General features: G+C 42.9%; 1 protein-coding gene across 1 annotated transcript in view; it reads left to right on the top strand.

The window, feature by feature from the left end:
* Positions 1–20,313, top strand: part of MTTP (microsomal triglyceride transfer protein) — a 324,058-nt gene that overhangs the window by 175,195 nt on the left and 128,550 nt on the right. The window contains exon 7 of the mRNA XM_078676089.1: positions 15,178–15,328. Within this exon, the coding sequence (XP_078532215.1) occupies positions 15,178–15,328 (151 nt within the window). The remainder of the gene's footprint in view (positions 1–15,177; positions 15,329–20,313) is intronic.

Below are 20,313 nucleotides of genomic sequence, written 5' to 3'. Positions count from 1 at the left end.
GCGCTTTGCAGGGCCTCCCGGTTTGCTTCCAGAAACCTGCGCTTTGCGACTCGCTTCGCGTACCAGTTCGCTAACGTAGTACGTCATATGACGTATCACGCGACAACGTGAAACGTCATGCGGACGGGAGGCGTCACGATGTTGTTTTGTAACGCGGCACTTGCGGTAAAGAAACGTTTACCGGCTCGCGGTCTATTTCGCGGCATCAAGGTCAGCTTGTGGTAAATAAATAAATAATACCCTATTTTTGACTAGACATATATCATAACAGATAGCTCAATAAATAAGAGTCAAGATTCGAGGTAGTAGGAGTTTTTCAGGTTTATTACAGCATAAGGACAGGAACAGGTCTACCTGCATAGGAATATAATGACAGGGCCCAGCAGCTGCTGGGGCTCGGGTCTGGGATGAGCGCGCTGACTTCTAATAACAATACATGAGCATATATACATAACGCAAACACATAGCATTACATTGCAGTAGGCGTAGCAGTGGGTGGAGCAGAAGGCGTGACGCGTAGCAGTCGCGAAAGATAAGGGGGAAAAGAGGTGTAACTGGGCGTATACATAGACATGTGATGCAAACGTAACAGGATATGTCATGAATGGGGCGGAAACCATGGAGGGGGCTACCTGAGGAGCCGGGACCTCTAACCTAGTGGTGCGCGCAAACTGGCAATGACGTGTTACTAGGAGAAGCTGGGGGCTATGAACTCTGTGCTAGGAGCAGAGACTAAAGTCTGGAGGGTCGGAGCGACATGTACCTAAACCCTATCTGGTATCTAATGTTTAGGGAACATGTTGATATAAACTAGAAGTCATGAGAGGAAAAGCTAACAGACTCTAAGGCTAGAGCATGCATTTATTCTACATGTAGTGCGTGATGAAGAATATTAAATGACCATTAAATACAGTATTTCTCTTAACATGGGGCCGAATAGGCTAGACAATGACGGAAACTATTGATGCAGTTCAGTAGCTTAGGAATGCAGAGAAGGAGGACTGAACTGATAACTGGACTCATAACATATTCTTGGCAGACTCAGAGACTGAGCCAGGCTGGGCCGGGCACTGCGAGGCAGGAAGTAAGTGAAGGGTCGAGAATACAGGTGGGGGCTGTATCGCTCCTCAGCGAGGCTCAGGAGACAGGAGCTGAATCTGGTGTCCGGGCCCTTTTGAGGCCTAGAAACGGGGACTTTATAATAGAATAACGTGCACACTGAGAAACGTGGCAACATAACTTTACATAGGCCTGATATTCGTAGTATTCACGAGGACTGGAAACTGGCATACTAGAGGTGGACACAACTGTAATTGCGTCATTAATCAGACATGGGGAGTACATATGCATATTTAATCATGCACACATAACATATGACGGATGACACGTAGGGACACAGAACATGGCAAAATTTACTTTTCCACATTCCCTCCTTGTCACTACGTTTCCATCAGGAAACATCAATATTCATGATGCCATCTATCATTTCATACAGGACCATTTGCTCGTCTCGAATTATCCTGGAACGGGATTTAGAACGGGGCTTGGGACTAGGAATACAAGAGGTAGCACACATGCCGCAAATCGCAGGGCCACATTGTATACAGAGGCAGCAGCTGAATATGATCGCTACTGCGATACCTAGAAAGGACAGGACTTTCCATCCCCAGGCGGAAATTATATTCCAGAACCAACCGGACCATGTCCAGGTGCCTGGATCTTGGTGTAACAGATGGGCAATTTTATGGAGTCTGGTTATAGCTGAATAAACAAACGGCGCGTTATTTGGAATGAAAATGCAGCAACTAGATCCGATGACTCTACAGGCCCCGCCCCTATCGGCCAGTATGACGTCAAGGACGAGACGATTCTGTAAAACGACAAATCTCATAGCAGATTGCTCTTCGGTTAAGTTACCTAGAGCGGAGGCAGTCTCATCTACTACAGCTTCAAGGGTTCTTGTTAACCTACGGATTAGCTTACTATTTACAACTGTACCTAAATAAGGGAAAACACCTTTATCAATATCAATGAATTGTTCTGCAGCAGTTTCAGTATAGTCGACAATCGGGAGATTTCTCTTGTGTCTAGTATGTACTAGATGTGTATTTCTATGATAATCAGGTGGGGCTAGGAAAACAGGTGGCAGTAGGAAGGCAATGTAACAGGTTCCCTCCCAATCGAGGGGCAGACGAACATATGCAGTTTGACCACAAACAAAATAAGAATGACGTGAAGCTTTGAAAATAGATTTCCCACTGTCACTATACTTGACAACAGTAGTACAATCACTATGTCCTACATGTACGGAACCATTATTTCGGACACATAATTCGCCTTTGACTGGTAGTACTGAAATAGCAGGTAAGTCTGGAGTAGTATCAGACTGAACATTCAGGACCATGAAATTCGACGAATAATTACCTAAATTATACACTTCATTTTCTAGATCTAAACCTGTTCGGTGAGGGAGACCTTGCTTGTCTGGGAAACATGTGCTGTTAAGAAAAGACATATCTGTTGAGGATGACGTTAACGTGGACCATGCTCCACACGAACCATTATGTGAAAAAGGATAAGGAAAAAGTGGCAGAACTCCCTTCGGTGTCTGGAAAGGGGGGAGTCGACCACACACCCAACAATTAGTGGCATTGCTGGTCTGGTGTGAGTAATGTAACATGCGGACAAAGGAATTATTACGCATAGCGAGGCGGTAGGACAGCTCGTGAGGGGGCAGATCACTAAACGTGTGCTCTACTGTAGCATTAGCAGACTTATTTACATGTGAAACTGGGAAACATAGAAAAAATGCATAACTGGTGCAGGAAATCATAAGGCTGGAAAACAATATGAAACATAGAAAAACGATACATCGGATTGAGTTTTGACTAACTCTCTCACTATGGGGGTCTATTTTATACATGTCAGAAACAGTCTAACCGTTTCACCTAGGGGAGGACTTAGACAATCAAACTGGCTGACTTATTTTACTAGACCGGAGTTTCTGTTTATACTCCTGCTGCGGAGTTTTCTCTAACAGGGGGGGTTTTGAATCAATGTCATTTGCGGGACAGTCCTTAGGAACAATGTTTTGACAAGTTTTTAAATCCTGGGAAATGTTCTTGGAGACCGGCTTTAATCCGTAGAATTTCTTGACGTGCGAAAGGTGTACCCAGCCGCGGCGTCCTTCCAATTTCACGGCTGTACGGGTGGTGAGGAGGACCTGACGGGGCTCCTTCCAACGTGGCTCCAGCGGACTTGATCTGTCGAAGTTACGTACGAGGACCATTGAACCTGGAACGATTTCATGCGGGGCCACCTCGGTATTGTCTGGAAATGCGGCGGCAACCTGTGAACGACATGAGTTGAGGGCAGACATCAAGGAAGCTAGGTAATCTGTCAGCATATTACATGAAACATCAGTAATACTTCGGGGTCTAGGAGTACCCCACATGTTAGGGGGGCGGCCGAAAACGACCTCATATGGGGACAGACCTGATCTGGAATGTGCGACCATGCGCATGTAAAATAGAGCAACTGGCAGAGCTACTAGCCAGTCCACACCTTTCTCTTTACATATTTTGGCAATTCGGATTTTCAGGGTTTGATTATGTCTCTCTACCAGACCAGCTGCTTCAGGATGGCGTACACAATGGAACTTCCACTGGTACCCTAGCAAAAGGGAAACGTGCTTCATTAACTCTGAGGAGAATGGCTGGCCGTTATCAGAATATACGACTCTAGGGAGTCCATAACGAGGGAAGAATTCACGAACCAACTGCTTGGCAGTGGTCGCGGCTGTGTAATCTGGGACTGGATATGCTTCTGTCCACCTGGACAAAGCGCATACAACTACAAGGACATACTTGAAACCTCGACATCGCTCCATCTGAATATAATCCATCTGGAGGACTTCAAAAGGGTGGTCAGGGGGCTGGAAGCCACCTTGTTCCACCGGGACACTTTTACCTGGATTAAACTGACAACATATCATACAGGTACGGACTTTCTGCTTGGCTGCAGCTCGTAAGTGCTTGTTGAACCAAATGTTCTGGATACTGTCTAACATTGCTTTTTCTCCTAAATGTGCTGGACTATGTGCGGTATTGATAATGACTTGAACCATAGAGTCGGGGAGAAACCATGTGGCTCTACCCTTTGTTACCCATCCTTGATCTGTCTGGACCCCTCCTTGTTCGGACCATTTCTTGATTTCATCGGGAGTAGCATGTAACTGGATATCTATGACATCTTGTGTAGGGTCCCTAACTGTCATGCATGTAATCGGATCTGGAGTATGTGTCATGTTGACTGGAATGTCTAGAGTCTGTGCTGTAAGCTTGGCTGTGCGATCTGCTAGATCATTACCTTGGGAAATAATGTCAGTGACTTTCGTATGTGCTTTGCATTTCATAATAGCAATGGATGTCGGTAAATGTATTGCATCTAACAGAGCTTGGATAAGGAAACCATGCTGAATTTTGGTTCCATGAGAAGTCATGAAACCTCTCTCCTGCCAGAGCACTCCGAAGTCGTGTACAACTCCGAATGCGTAGCGTGAATCTGTGTAAACGTTAACTTTCAGGTTCTTGGCGTGTATACAGGCTTGTGTCAGAGCAACTAGCTCTGCTGCTTGAGCGGACAGAGTGTCAATGCGGTGTGTCTCAATAACTTCAGTGTCAGTAGTCACTGCATACGCGGCAACTAAATCTCCTGTACTAATTCTCATACATGACCCATCCACATAAAGTGTCAGGTCGGGGTCTGGTAACGGAATATCTGTCAGATCTTGTCTTGGCTTTGTCGTAATGTTAACTACTTCCACACAGTCATGTGGGTCAGGATTTGAATTAACTGATGGTAACAGTGTAGCAGGGTTCAGGACGTTGCAGCGTCTAATTTCTATGTGTGGCTGGAACAGTGTCAATTCATAACCTGTTAAACGTGCAATTGTCAAGTGCTGAGTTTGTGTTCGGTTCAAAAGAACTTCCACGGAATGTGGAACTTGTACTGTCAAGGAATGTCCTAAAACTATGGAATCACTTTGTCTGATAGCTAGTGCTGTGGCTGCAACTGACTTGAGGCACACAGGCAAAGCCTGGGCGACTGGATCTAATGTGCTAGAAAAATAAGCACATGGCTTGTATTGTCCTGCTTGATCTTGTGTGAGAACAGATAATGCTGTACCTTCACGTTCTGTGACGAAAAGTGTAAAAGGCTTACTGTAGTTCGGTGTAGCTAGAACTGGAGCTTGACATAAAGCTTTCTTTAACTCGTTGAAACTAAGTGTATGTTCAGATGTCCAAGGGAGGACAGTCGGTACGGCTGCCTCCTGTGTCGTTAACTGTATCAGTGGTTTGGCTAGAAATGCATACTGAGGAATCCATTGTCTGCAGTAAGAAGTAAGGCCGATAAAAGCACGTACCTCCTTCTGGGTCCTGGGCTGAGGAAGACTCGCTATTAACTGGATACGGTCTGGTGTCAACTGCCTACCCCTCTTGGACAGTAAGTGTCCTAAGTAAACCACTTGCTGGACACAGAATTGAAGCTTCGAAGGGGACACCTTGTGCCCCATCTCGGCTAGGAAATACAGAACCGTCAGTGACGCTCGCTCGCAGTCACGTTCAGAACGGGCTGTGATCAATAGATCATCGACATACTGGAGCAGGGCAGTGTCAGTTGGCATGTGAATATTGTCTAGTTGTCTCTTAAGTGCTTGACTGTAAATACTAGGACTTTCTGTGAAACCTTGAGGAGCGCGTGTAAACATATAGCTCCTTCCATTTAAACAAAATCCGAAAAGAAACTGGCTGTCTGGATGAATAGGGACACTGAAAAATGCGTTCTTGAGATCTATGACAGTGAAGAACGTGGCTTCGGAATCAATGGCTGTCAATAGGGAAGAGATGTCTGGGACAACTGGGTACTGAGGAATAATACATTTGTTAAGTTCTCGTAAATCAATCACTAATCGATATACTGGGGCTGCATTTGGATCAGTACGTTTCATGACTGGAATGATCGGAGAATTACATACATTGGAGTCAGTTTCTACAACTACTCCTTGAGCGATGAGCTCGTCAATAATTTTGGATAAGGCTGCTACAGCCTCAGGTGGCAATCTGTACTGTCTGATTCGTGGTAACACTACACCTGGCTTGAGAGTCACACGATAGGGTGTGATTTGCATGTAACCTACATCAGTTGGACCTTGCGCCAATAGATGCTGTGGAACATTAGACAGTCTCGAATCAAAATCTCGTAATACATAGTGACCCTTAAAGTCACGTAGGAACAATCGTATTCCCTCTGGGGAACAACATATAACTGCACCTAACTCTTTCAGTGTCTTAATGCCTAATAGATTTTCTGGACATGACTTAGTAAGTAACAGATCAGTAGTGCGGGACAATGGACCTACTTCTAGAGTGACTGGCTTTGAAATCTCATTTACGATAGGTTTTCCTGAAAATCCAAGGGAAACATTTCTAGAGCCTGAGAGCGGAGCCCCTGGAACTTCGGCGTGACTAATTGTGGTCCTACTTGCCCCTGTATCAATCAAAAACTTTCTGTCTTTCCCTAATACTTGACTGTGAACATAGGGACCTTCTTGATCTACAGGTATCTCGATGAGAGGCAAGCCTACCTCCCTCTCTAGGCTGTTTCATGAATACTGCTGGTACTCTGGATACTCAGACTGTGCATACTGGTACATCTGCGATGTAACATGCTGTGTTGCAGCGATAGGCTGCGGTGCTGTAACTGTATGTTGTGCATTCTGTGGCTGAGGAGTCTGTGAAACTTGCTCTTGTCTAGGCGGACGTGGTCTTTCCTTAGTCTTACCGGTAGCTATGTTGTGTTTCAGAACTGCACACTCATTTATAAAATGACCTGGCTGTTTACAATAATTGCAGTTCCCTTTAACGGGAGCTGCAGGATGACTGGCTTGATTCGGACCCCTCTTCTGACTGTCTTGAGGAACAGATTGTGCAACTAATACTTTCATTTTCGTGTCTTTCATACGTTTTCTCTCGTGTTCTTGCTCTTCCCTGATTCTATTCTGGTGGTACTGGAGCATCTGGAGCATCTGGGACGGAGTATTAGCTTGCCAGGTGCTTTCGACTTTCAAAACTCGATTTTTAACTTGTGGACTTGAATTCTCGACCAATTTAGTAACAAAAAGGTGAGGGTATGACTCGCTACTTGTCTTGAGGCCACTGTTGATACTAAAACATTTTTCAAATCTAGAATAAAAATCACTAATATCTTCCTCTTGCTTCTGTTTACAGGCTGAGATTGCATCCCAGTCTTCTTTTCTAGTTGTCAATAATCTGGGTAAAACTTGAATCAATAATTCTGGTAATTCTTTACATTTCTCTCCTAGACCGGTACCTGGTACTCGTGCCTTGTCTTCAGCTTCTAGAACTGCCCAATCTATCTTTTTCTCTCCCACCTCCCATTCTTTTTCCTTTAGCTTTTCATACACCCCTGCGGGCAACAGGACCTTTAACATTTTAATTATATCTGGGTAAGTGTATTCTCCCATACGGAGCATGTCTTTTAATTCTCTATGGAACCCTGCTGGATCTTTGTCATGACAGGGAGTCAATTTCTTCATCTCGAGGAGTTCCATCTTTGTAATCGGGGTGTATACAAACACTCGTTGCATTTCACCGTCCTCTGTCTTAACTGGATGCACTTCTCGTAACGGGTTCTGTCTTTCTATGTAAAATGGTTTACTTTCTGGGGGTGAGACATGAACAAAATGCGGGTTCAGAAACGTTCTATATTTGTGGCGCTGTTCTAGAATGACACTAATTAAATCGGTACCTAGACCTCTCCATCTATACTGGAGTAACTCGTTCAGGATATCATGTAACGGGCCTGGATCAGAATGTTGACCCTCATACAGAGTAATGAGGTGCTGGATCATATACATACCCACCAGTCGTTGCTCGGCTGGGGGCAATTTCAGAAACATTTGTGCCACTATTTCGTCTGGAAAAGTGGTAGAATCAGTAATCCATCGGACTGCTGATCGGGCTAGTTCTTGTTCATGCATGGTACTTAACTCACTGTAACCGATTCGTGATTTCAGAATGTGATCGGTAGCTTGGAATACTTGTTCTAGGGAACCTTGTTCTGGTGCTGAATGATGGAAAACTGGCTTGTGTTCTAGGCGTAAATGGCGATCTGGAAATCTAGATTTTCCTACATACGCTATTCTGGCGGTATTCTCGTCGTCTACCTCTTCAGTATCAGAGTTACTTTCTTTCTCGCTTACTTGTGCTGCTTTACGCTGTTCGTGTATCTTTATTATTTCTCTACGGATTTTCTTGTACATACTTTCCATGGCACCAATGGTATTGTGCTTTCCTTCGGCTATATTATCACTCCACTTTGTTAGAGTTTTCATTTCTTCCGGGTCTTTAGACGGATGATCTTGTTCTCTTATTAGACAGTTAATTAAGAACTTTAATATCATACGCTGGATCTCAGCTTTCCTTTGAGACATGGCATCACTAATACTTTGTGGGTCATCCCCTGTACGGATGAAACGATATATTCTGTCTAGATCTTCTTTCATATTGGGTAGGGTGACTAGATACTCGGTCACCCTCCTTACGCGTACTGAATATAAAACCATATTATTCTCGCCTGGGACTGGGTCATAGGCACATTCGCCAAGGGCTTGCCTGATTTCTGCAACAGACTTATTACTCTTGGGAGTACGCTGTGATGCTTGAGCATGTAATTCGAGTGCTGATAAACGCTTGCGTGGCGGTGGGGTTTGAGGAGGACCTCCTCCTGCGGCCCCTAGACTAGAATCGTCGACTGATATTCTTCGTGGCGGAGCGGGAAATTGAAATGCTGGCTGGACCGGGGGTACCGTAGCAGGTACTGCAAGGGGTGCCCCGGTGTCTGGAGGAGCAGGATGTGCCTGATTTACTGGGACTGGCGGAGCGCGAACGGGATTTGCATATTCAGGGACTGTGTCGTCCAGATAGGACGAAATAAAAATATCAGCTGCGGTCGGTTTGTGACATAGCTTGGTCGGAACTAACGGTGGCGGGAAATTACTGGATGCCTCTGGGGTCGCTTTTGGCAAGCCCTCGGCAAGAAGAGGATACATACCCTTAATAAGGGCATGCCTCTGTCTGTCTGACTGTTCGGCTTTGACTTGTTCACCTATCTCGATTAATTCTTTTTCTTGGGCTCGCTCTTGGGATTCTCTACTTAATTCTGACTTTCTGATTTCTTTTTCAGTTCTTTTATGAGCTTCCTTACGCCATAACTCGATGGCATCTTTCTGTGACTGTCTGGCTTTCTTTTTCCATAATGCTTCTTCTACTCGCATGATGCATTCGGCATCCCATGTACCCGATACGGGCCATCTATACTTTTCTTCTAACTGTTTGGTATACTCTACCCATAAATCTAGATACAATATGGCACTTATGCCATGTTTCTGATACATAAAGTGACCTGGACTGTCCCTCGGCGGGACGGGAACTGCTGCTTCCAGCAGACCCTTTCTAGTTTTTAACTGACGTAACTTGGAAAATATGGGCATAACTGGACTGTAATCTAGACACAATACAATACACAATAAACACGATACTTAATCCCCATTCATACCACGACATTGAAATACATGAAAAACATTTAAAATAACAGTTCGAACAGAATACTACCTGGAAATACTGAGAACAGAACACTTGAAATTTCTCGAGAACAGAACTGACTAGAACAGAAACTAGATGTACTGCTGAAACAGTACGAAACTTACCGGTCTCTTAAAGAGACACGTCAGGACCCGTATCCACCGAAGTGGACACTTCGTTTGTGGGACTGTGTACCACCAACCCACAGACCAGAGTCAATTAAGTTGACCCTGTCTAGATACTACCCCAGTAATGGTACTCACCGGGCAGCAAGAACGGAAAGCCTCGGATCGGACTGGACTGCTATGACGACGGACGACGAACTTCGGACTTCAGTTACGGGTGGACCTCCGGATACCTCGGACCTTGTACTCTTGGCTTGGGCTCTGGTCGGGACTCGCCGCGTTCCTCCATCGTCTCGTCTGGATGCTGGACCGCCTCCTCCGCCTCCTCCGTGGGCCTGAGGGATACTTGAGCAGAAATATCTGCCACTGCGCAGAAGAGTTCCGTCACGACTGCAGAGGGTCAGGGGGTCGGCGTGGCTTCACCGACGCGTGGGGAAAGGGCAAGTCCCTATTCGGGCGCCATTATGTGGTAAATAAATAAATAATACCCTATTTTTGACTAGACATATATCATAACAGATAGCTCAATAAATAAGAGTCAAGATTCGAGGTAGTAGGAGTTTTTCAGGTTTATTACAGCATAAGGACAGGAACAGGTCTACCTGCATAGGAATATAATGACAGGGCCCAGCAGCTGCTGGGGCTCGGGTCTGGGATGAGCGCGCTGACTTCTAATAACAATACATGAGCATATATACATAACGCAAACACATAGCATTACATTGCAGTAGGCGTAGCAGTGGGTGGAGCAGAAGGCGTGACGCGTAGCAGTCGCGAAAGATAAGGGGGAAAAGAGGTGTAACTGGGCGTATACATAGACATGTGATGCAAACGTAACAGGATATGTCATGAATGGGGCGGAAACCATGGAGGGGGCTACCTGAGGAGCCGGGACCTCTAACCTAGTGGTGCGCGCAAACTGGCAATGACGTGTTACTAGGAGAAGCTGGGGGCTATGAACTCTGTGCTAGGAGCAGAGACTAAAGTCTGGAGGGTCGGAGCGACATGTACCTAAACCCTATCTGGTATCTAATGTTTAGGGAACATGTTGATATAAACTAGAAGTCATGAGAGGAAAAGCTAACAGACTCTAAGGCTAGAGCATGCATTTATTCTACATGTAGTGCGTGATGAAGAATATTAAATGACCATTAAATACAGTATTTCTCTTAACATGGGGCCGAATAGGCTAGACAATGACGGAAACTATTGATGCAGTTCAGTAGCTTAGGAATGCAGAGAAGGAGGACTGAACTGATAACTGGACTCATAACATATTCTTGGCAGACTCAGAGACTGAGCCAGGCTGGGCCGGGCACTGCGAGGCAGGAAGTAAGTGAAGGGTCGAGAATACAGGTGGGGGCTGTATCGCTCCTCAGCGAGGCTCAGGAGACAGGAGCTGAATCTGGTGTCCGGGCCCTTTTGAGGCCTAGAAACGGGGACTTTATAATAGAATAACGTGCACACTGAGAAACGTGGCAACATAACTTTACATAGGCCTGATATTCGTAGTATTCACGAGGACTGGAAACTGGCATACTAGAGGTGGACACAACTGTAATTGCGTCATTAATCAGACATGGGGAGTACATATGCATATTTAATCATGCACACATAACATATGACGGATGACACGTAGGGACACAGAACATGGCAAAATTTACTTTTCCACAAGCTAACGGGAAGCTTCCCGATTTGCGAAGCGGGAACGAAGAAAAAAAAATATTTAAAAAAAAAATTATTCATAAACATATAAAATATATTTTTGGATTTAAAGAAGAATACATTTTACAGCTACAGATATTAGCTGTTAAAAAACCAATGAAATTCACAGAAAAAACCATAGGTTATGGACCATATATAGTTAGGAATTAGCATTTACAAAACCTTGAAAATTCACTGAAAAAACCATAGGTTATAGACCATATATAGTTAGGAATTAGCATTTACAAAACCTTGAAAATTCACTGAAAAAACCATAGGTTATAGACCATATATAGTTAGGAATTAGCATTTAAAAAACCTTATTTTACTCACACAAAACCATTGAAATTCCATATATAGTTAGTTGCACTAACTATATATCGTGCACCCGCAATCCACTGCTGATCATGTCACATATTACATCATTCATGACATGGTCAGTGACATCACTGATGACATCACTGATGACATCTCAAAGGACATCACTGATGACATCACTGATGACATCTCAAATGACATCACTGATGACATCACTGATGACATCTCATTTGACATTACTGATCACATCACTGATGACATCATTCATGTGATAATACGATGAACCTCTTCAGACTCTAATATAACCTTAGATACACTCAGTGTATACAGACACTCACACACTGCCACTCATCCATGGAGTTACTCACACACCCAGTCAGTCATGCAAAGAAACAATCTCACCTCCATTTCTTCAACTATACAGTTAAACACACCTTACTTATTGAAACATATACTAACACATATTTACTCTCTTATACAATCCCTGATACAAGTTCACAATGATCGATACAACCACTCACTCATTCAGTGGCTCTCATGCACAGTTATTTATATATGCCAACTCTCACATGTACTGTGTTTTACATATGTACTTACTATGACATGTAGCATTGAGATATCCATTCACTCATCAATACACTCATGCACACAGTCAACTGCCCATGTAGCTGTTTCCACATGCACTCTTGAACTCATACACCTAGTGAATAAACTGCTCACACATCTATGCATAGAGTCTCACACCTTCCAGCCACCCCCACACAAACTCAATCTCCCATAGAAATACTTGGGCAACCAATTAATAACACATATAGCCTCTCGTATAGCTAATGATCAACACATGCAGCAGTTTACAGAACAACAGACATAATGATGCACAAATTAAGACAGTTTAGTCACTAACCCATGCATTCAGTGAGACACATTTAATCACTCACTCATACAGTCAGTCATGCACCTACTAAATCCTTCATCCAGACACTTATACATCCACTCAAGACATATTTTAACTTTACAGAAAAATACAGTCACTGGATGTTGTCATCAGTGATGTCATTTGAGATGTCATCAGTGATGTCATCAGTGATGTCACTGACCATGTCATGAATGATGTAATATGTGACATGATCAGCAGTGGATTGCGGGTGCACGATATATAGTTAGTGCAACTAACTATATATGGAATTTCAATGGTTTTGTGTGAGTAAAATAAGGTTTTTTAAATGCTAATTCCTAACTATATATGGTCTATAACCTATGGTTTTTTCAGTGAATATATATATATATATATATAGTGTTCCTCTAGCTCCTAATGGAACTCAGGATCAAGTGTAGGCCATCTGTGCCATGCAAATGGCATATTGCGAAAGGGTAAGGTCATATAAGGGAAAGGGTCAGGACATATTAAATATATGTGCCAGGTTACACCTTGGCCTGCCGCCTCAAGTTGAGTCAGTCAGCTGAAGTCTAATGAACACAATATACTACGTCCAGATAGAGCAGAGATCCTCAGTCCTGGACAGCCCGAGTTATTCTTTCATTCCAAGCACTGTTCCAAAGTGCTTTTCTGGCAAAATTTAAAACAGGAAAATCTCAGAGGTGCGAATTTAGCTGCTGATACTATAATCTCAAAAATGGCAAAAACTCCATTTAATGCCCAATTCGTGATAAGAACAGGACTCATATAAGGGACCATACTGTTTGGAGAAGGTTGCATTCTTTCCTGTAGAGATGCTGGTAAAGTGGGCAATTCTGAGTTGTTCGATCAGTCTGCTTTGAACTATAACGAAAGGGTTAGCTCGTGTAAAAATAATAAGGTGCCCCCTAAAGGCTTGTGTGCTTCAAGGTGATAGGCACAATTAATGAAGTTGGTCTTCAGGCCCCAAATTATTAAAACCTTGTTGGTGTAAGGCAAGTGGGTTCTGAGATGCTGATTGCAATATTTTCGATGGTGGTGGAACCGGGTAACCTTACAGAGATCTCCAGAGGTGTAGTAATAGAAGCCCTTTCTTTGTAGGAAACCAGTTTACAATTTTATGGTGGGAGTGGGGTGATCAGCGCATCATATATCGAGCATTAGTTTGACAGTATGGATCTTACTTGCCTGACACTTTGCAATGGACTGTTCCTATAAAGAGCAGGGCCAATACTGATTTGTATAAGGCAGGCCTCAGTCTGGTGTTACACAGTGGGCATACAATAATGGGTTGAAATTCCACCCTGAGACATTGATAGTTGTTTAGAATATTTGAAAACATTCCTCCCATCACCTTTTGTGTGTATTATGTGACAAACCAATTGGCCACTGGCATACCCAGATGTGGGTCCCTTACTCACTGCCACATGACCCAAGCTATACCTCACTGATGGAGCCTAACAAGGACAAAACCGGCCTCTTTTGGGTTGTGTTCCTCCTGGAGGGTGCCTTGCCTAGCATTTCAGAATGGACTGCTCCCATGAGGAACTGGGTCATACTGGTTTGCGTAAGGTAGAGTGAGTGAAACACAATGGTTTGGGATGGGACCTAAAGGAGAATGCCAGTGGTTTTGTTTATTTGGCAGCATTTTTCCCTCACTATTGGTGTTTCTGTGTTCTTTGGAGTCAGGTGATCTTCTTTCAGCGTCTGTGAAGATGGTGTGCAATAGATAAGTCTCTAAATCACTACTATCAGACCCAAGGTGTGGCACTGGGACTACAGGGCGAGGGAGCATATAACTGTCTTGGTAGAGTGTTACGGTGGTTCCATGAACATGGAGAATCAAGGAGGGATAGATTACTGTCAAATTATAGGCTATGTTGCGGATCTTTTGAATTGGCATCAAGCGATTGCCTAGAGAGTCCGGCCTAAAGGCTCCCCTTGACTATAGAAAGGCAGATTATCACTGGAGCACATCCATTAATCAAACTCAAACTCTGGGTACCCTGCAGAAAATACAACCATAAAGCAGCTCTGATGTCCAAACGGAGTAAGTAACAACAGTTTTGCCTTAATTGTATCAGAGGGAATAGCAGCAGCAATTCTACTCCCCCCGGAAGTGTCTCCTTTAATCCAATCATATGCTGTTTCAAGGCACAAATATCTGCCAAAATGAGGGATTACGTTAGATCTGACAGACCGGCCCCGCCGGTGTGGCAGAGGCTCAGTGCCCACCATACCATCAGTTCAAAGCCTGGTGCCAGAGTGTAAATGACCCTTAATGTAAGAAAAATGAAAACATACACCATACTTAATTCTTTGAAAAAGTAAAGAGTTTTCTATATTATCCCTCTATATCTAGTTCATAAATATTTTAAATATAGTTTCATTCTTTGTTATCGTTAACAGTATAGATCATTAACAATATACATCTTTTGTAAATACGCAGACAAAAATTGGTGTTGCGTAACTCAGAAGCAGGACCGAAGGTGGTCGCTGGGAAGCAGGTTGCCAGTATTATGAAGAAACTGGACCCTAAATATGCAGTTACTTCTTTGCCTGCAGAACCAGTGAAGACTGATTGTAAAAGCTGTCCTTCGGTAAGTACTGCAAGACCATAGCTCAAAGTTACCCTCACAGTACAATCATTAAAACCATATTACAGATGAAAAATGATTAACCTCCTGTTAGAACTTATCCATTCCTAAAGCTAATAGGAGATATTAGCGATAAGTCAGATGTTATTCATTGAAAAGTGGGTAGATGTAATATACGATTGTACATGCGCAGATCAGATGTGCGCACACACAAGAGAAAAGTGAGCACCATTGACGTCATTTAGGGATAGCCAGGGGCTGCAAACTTTGGCCCCCAGTTTGCCACTTACGACCCCTGGCACTGTCTTTGCGACCCCTGATCTAACAATTGGAGAAATCCATGGCAAAAACACTGGGGTATTTCCACATTCCTTATTTTTTGACGTTTTTCAATATACTAATAGTGACTGATATTTTTTATTATTCACTATTAGTGTAATAAAAAAAATGGAGCAATCTTAAATCTTGAACTGGTCCTTTGGTGGCAGCTGTAGTGAGTCAACATACAAACAAGTATGTTGTGTGTGTGCTTGGGATGAGAATGTGTTTAGATACCTCTGGGTCTAGCCAACGCTATATGAAACTTTTCAAATAAATAAAATAAGTGAAAGACAGCACACATATTGGTGAGCAAATATGTCTGTATGTGTAAGCATGCTTGTGTAAGTGAAAGTCAGAGAGAGGTAGTGAGGGAGATTGCGTGAGATTGAGGCCCAGACTTACTATTCTTTGACTCAAGGCAACCCTGCACAATACTTGCTGATCTGCTTTACTTCAAACCGAGATAGACAAATTGCCCCATATCTACTAAGATATGATGATTTTCTTCTATTGCCATGTGCTGGTGCATGTTTGCTACCCCTGAGCCAAGGCACACATCCTTGTATCATGGGAAACATCCTTTACAACGCAACTTTTACCACGCAGTGCCTTTACGACGCAACTTTTACAACGCAAACCATTACAACGCATTGCGCTGGGGGGCGCTCTAGGATAGGGAATAGATTTAATTTACTATCCAACACCTTCCCTAGTGTCCACGGGACAGTTGGAGTTGGAATAGTTGTATAGTAAATTAAAGTATTCACTATCCAGCACCCCAAAGCGCTATGCGTTGTAATGGTATGCGATGTAAAAACCGGGTTGTAAAAGCATGCGATGTAAAAGCGTTGTAATGTCATACATCCTTGTATCATAGTTCAAGGGTTTGTGTGTTCTCTAAAGCATATGATTTGTACTGGAAGGAATCTCTTCCAGTACAAACATTATGCCTTAAGGCTTTTCCCACTTTGTATGTATGCTGTACAATGCTGCACACATGCAAAGTTGGAATAACAAGGAGAAATTAAAACATTTCTCCTTGTTACACTTGCCTCTAGGAGGTGGAATATTTTAGCACAACATACTGTCTAACAATATTTAGAGATAGGGATTTGCCTCTAAACCCGTGGGTGTTTGCAAAGGAACACCCATGCACCTCCCATGGAATGCACCCATGGAGCAAAGTAATGTACAGCAGTGCATAGTGCAATTTTGCAATACTATCAAACACAAATCCTGATTTGCATTAGATAGTAAATGCTATCCTAAGATTTTGTGTGTGGTTTGAGTTACAAGGAGACGCAAACCTGGCTGAAAGTGTAAGTAAACCTGGACCTGAGTGTATGTAAGTATGGGTGAGTGAGAATGAGTGAGATTAAGAGTGCATGCAGGTAAAGGAGTGGGAATGAATAAGAATGAGTGTAAGGTGGTGATTGATGTGATGCTTGAGAGTTTGTCGTTGGACCTGGCATATTGAAAGTAATTATTGTCTTATAGAGGTAACTCAGGGCAAAATATTGGTGCTGGCCTACTTGCCGCAAATCTTAGACTAACAGACACCTGTGACAAAATGCTGGCACTGACACAATGGGGGTAATTCTTGGCATAAAGAACACCAATGGTAAAATACTGGTACTGGCATCCTAGAGGCAATTCATGAGATTTATGACACTTGAGGAATAATACTGCTATACAAAATTCTTGGCATATGGACACCAGTGACAGAATGCTGGTACTAGCAAAATGGAGGTTAATGTTGGCATAAAGGTGGCCATATCATACACAATAAAGGGGAGAGAGGTAAGACACCTGGACCTTTACCCTCCAAATACAACTATACATACACCACACCACATACATCACAAAAGACCAGGCTTATTTTAGTCTCTGATCAATTCATCCAAACAAATCAACCCCTGGGAAATGTAAGGACCTCACCTGCATCAAAAGTGGCATGCTTCATCATTGGGTTTCCCACACGATGGATCCAGTTGAATTCAAGGTGAGCTCTACCACTGTGTGTAGGATTGGCCATTTTTGTATTTTTAAAACACAGCTTCTTTCCTGAAATTTGATGGCCAGAACGAAGTAACCTGTTATACCTACCTATGGCTATGCGAACGTTATATTACTTAGCAGATGTACTGATAGGGTTAGAATAAGTCAATGGATGATATCAAAGAGTTATAGATCTCTCTGCCATCTCCTATTCATGTCAACATGTTTCTGCCGACTACTAGAGTGCCCGGAGAGTCGGCACCCTTTGCCAATGTCAGGTCTCTGGCTCCTAATTTTCACTGTACAATGCAGTTGGAATTCTCATCAAACTGTGTTGTAAAGTGATGGGTGAAGGGTGACCACTGAATCTACAAATGTAATAGTAATAATTAAAGTACCCCCCAAAAAGAATATATCTGCCCTATCTGAAATTTTCTATTAGGAGCCCATTGCTCTACAAAGAACAAAAATATAGAGGGAGAAAATTACATACAAAGTTAGACTTACGAACATGAACTACATGCATAGTATAACAGTTTGCAATCATGCTATATCTGGATTTTTGGGGGGAAATCAAACCTAAATAATTTCATGCATAGCAATATTGGTTTAGAAACAGAATAGCCATGTCTTATCCCGTCTGGTCACGCAAACCTCTCACTCAAATGTCACCAATCTTGTGGTTCGTGCACTGGTGAACATGCTCATTGTGATCAATCTTCGGTCTTAACATGGGGTTGACAATATTCCTTTCAGCCAAGGAACCTGCAGGAGTATTGCATTATTGTTAAACATGGGGAAACAGCGACATGACCAGTGAGCTAACTCTATCAGTCAACATCACCCTACTAGACAGTCATATTGATTTATTTGCAAAACATGTAGTTTTCTACTGTACACAGCAATTAAAACATTAGTGATATACAAGGAATCATATTTCATATGTGAGGAACCCCAAGTGGTTGTCTAGTACTTCTTTTTTTATTTCCAGAAGGGTTTTATGTTACCGCATTGAGACTCGTGTCAGGAGGACACATTTCACAGCCAATGTTGTGATACGTTTTATAGGAGTAATGTGAGTCTGATGTGATAATCAGTTGCCGGCAACTTCCGAAACCAAGCATTGGCAAAGCCAATAGGTCTCGGCAATCCGAGAGCTACAGGCATTGGCAATGTAAATGCATTTGTACGGCTGTGGGCTGTTTTTATTCATATAGACAAATGCATTAATAGTGGCAATGCCTGGGGCTGCCACTGAGCCCAATTGTCTGGGAGGTTGAGTCACAGTGGAAGCAAAATGACTGCTTTTAGGATCCCCCCTCCTTTTAATGAGGAATAATATCAGCTGAAGGCTATGGCAGAGCTTTTGGGTCAAAGGCTGGCAATTGTTCAACACTGAAGGATTCAGGGAAAGAAAAATAATAAATCAGAGGAGTGGACAAGAGAGAAATAGAGAGGGGGCAGAGACAGAAAGGAAACAAAATGTATAGAGGTGAGAAAAAGAAAAACAGGGAAGTGAGATAAAAAGATTAGGTTAGAAGGAAGGAAGGAAGCCCTCTGGGACATTTGGATTTGGTCAAACTCAGCACATTAGTAGTACTTTTGTTTGGGATTGTTACCTTTCAGAACGCCTTAAAAACATTTTGGTGTTGGAAAATGTTTTACAAAATTCCTCCTTAAAATTCACTGTTTGGCCCTTCAAAAAAGTGCTCTTGGGTGTAGAGCAACCTTTCAGCACCAACAACAACAGTTTTATGATAAGCGTGAAAGTTATTTTATTTTTCTGACTACTCCCTTCCATGCTAATATTTGTGAATCGTGCCACTCTGTCCCGAAGATGGGTAACTATTCCTTTAAAAGATTTATCACAAAATTATCTCTTCCGGCTGAACCCAGTAAAGATACATACCGGCACATAAATTGACAGCGTTAGTTTGACTAATAAAAGTCCGATGTGGTTTTAACTGTTGTTCATAGTGTAGCTGCTTTCTATGTGCATGGCAGACAGTTTGCCTTTTTTGTAGGACGTTGCTCTTAACATGCACTTTTTTTGCACCTCCATTTGAATCATCGTCTAATGCATGCATACCTTACACTGTTGCTTACTGACATGTTTTCGTTTAACTCACTGTTACTTTTTTTAACCATAAACGTGGGGAGTGAAGGCACATTATTTGCAAGCTTTGCAAACGTTTAGCTTACCCGGTTGAAGGCATTGTTTTGCTGTGTCTTCATCTACCGTTGCAAGATATTTCATTACGTATCTCGTGCTAGGGAAGCTTACTGAATATGGGGGCAAATGAATCAAGATAAGGTATTGCAATTCCATAATAGCGATTTTTAAGGAATGGATATTTAGGAGTCGCAATTCCTTATGCATGTAGGAATCGCAAAACAAATTTGGATTCCTACACATTCCCTAATAGCGAATCGTAAATAGCGATTCGCTAATAGGGAATGCATTCTCATTCATTCATATGGGCCTAGAGGCCTATAGGAATGAATAGGAAAGCGTTCACAATTTGCGATTATCAAATAGGTAATCGCAAATTGCAAATGAATTTGCAAGGGTGCTAGGGGGGGGCCTAAGGCCCCCCTGATGCACCTCCAAAAAAGGTAAGTGTGCAAATGTGACGCACACACATGCCCTAAGGGCATGTGTGTGTGCC

This window comes from Lissotriton helveticus, chromosome 2_1 (genome assembly GCF_964261635.1).
Source record: "Lissotriton helveticus chromosome 2_1, aLisHel1.1, whole genome shotgun sequence".
Classification (NCBI taxonomy): domain Eukaryota; kingdom Metazoa; phylum Chordata; class Amphibia; order Caudata; family Salamandridae; genus Lissotriton; species Lissotriton helveticus.
The sequence above is the reverse complement of the archived record's forward strand: the minus strand, read 5'-3'. Positions and strand labels throughout refer to the sequence as shown.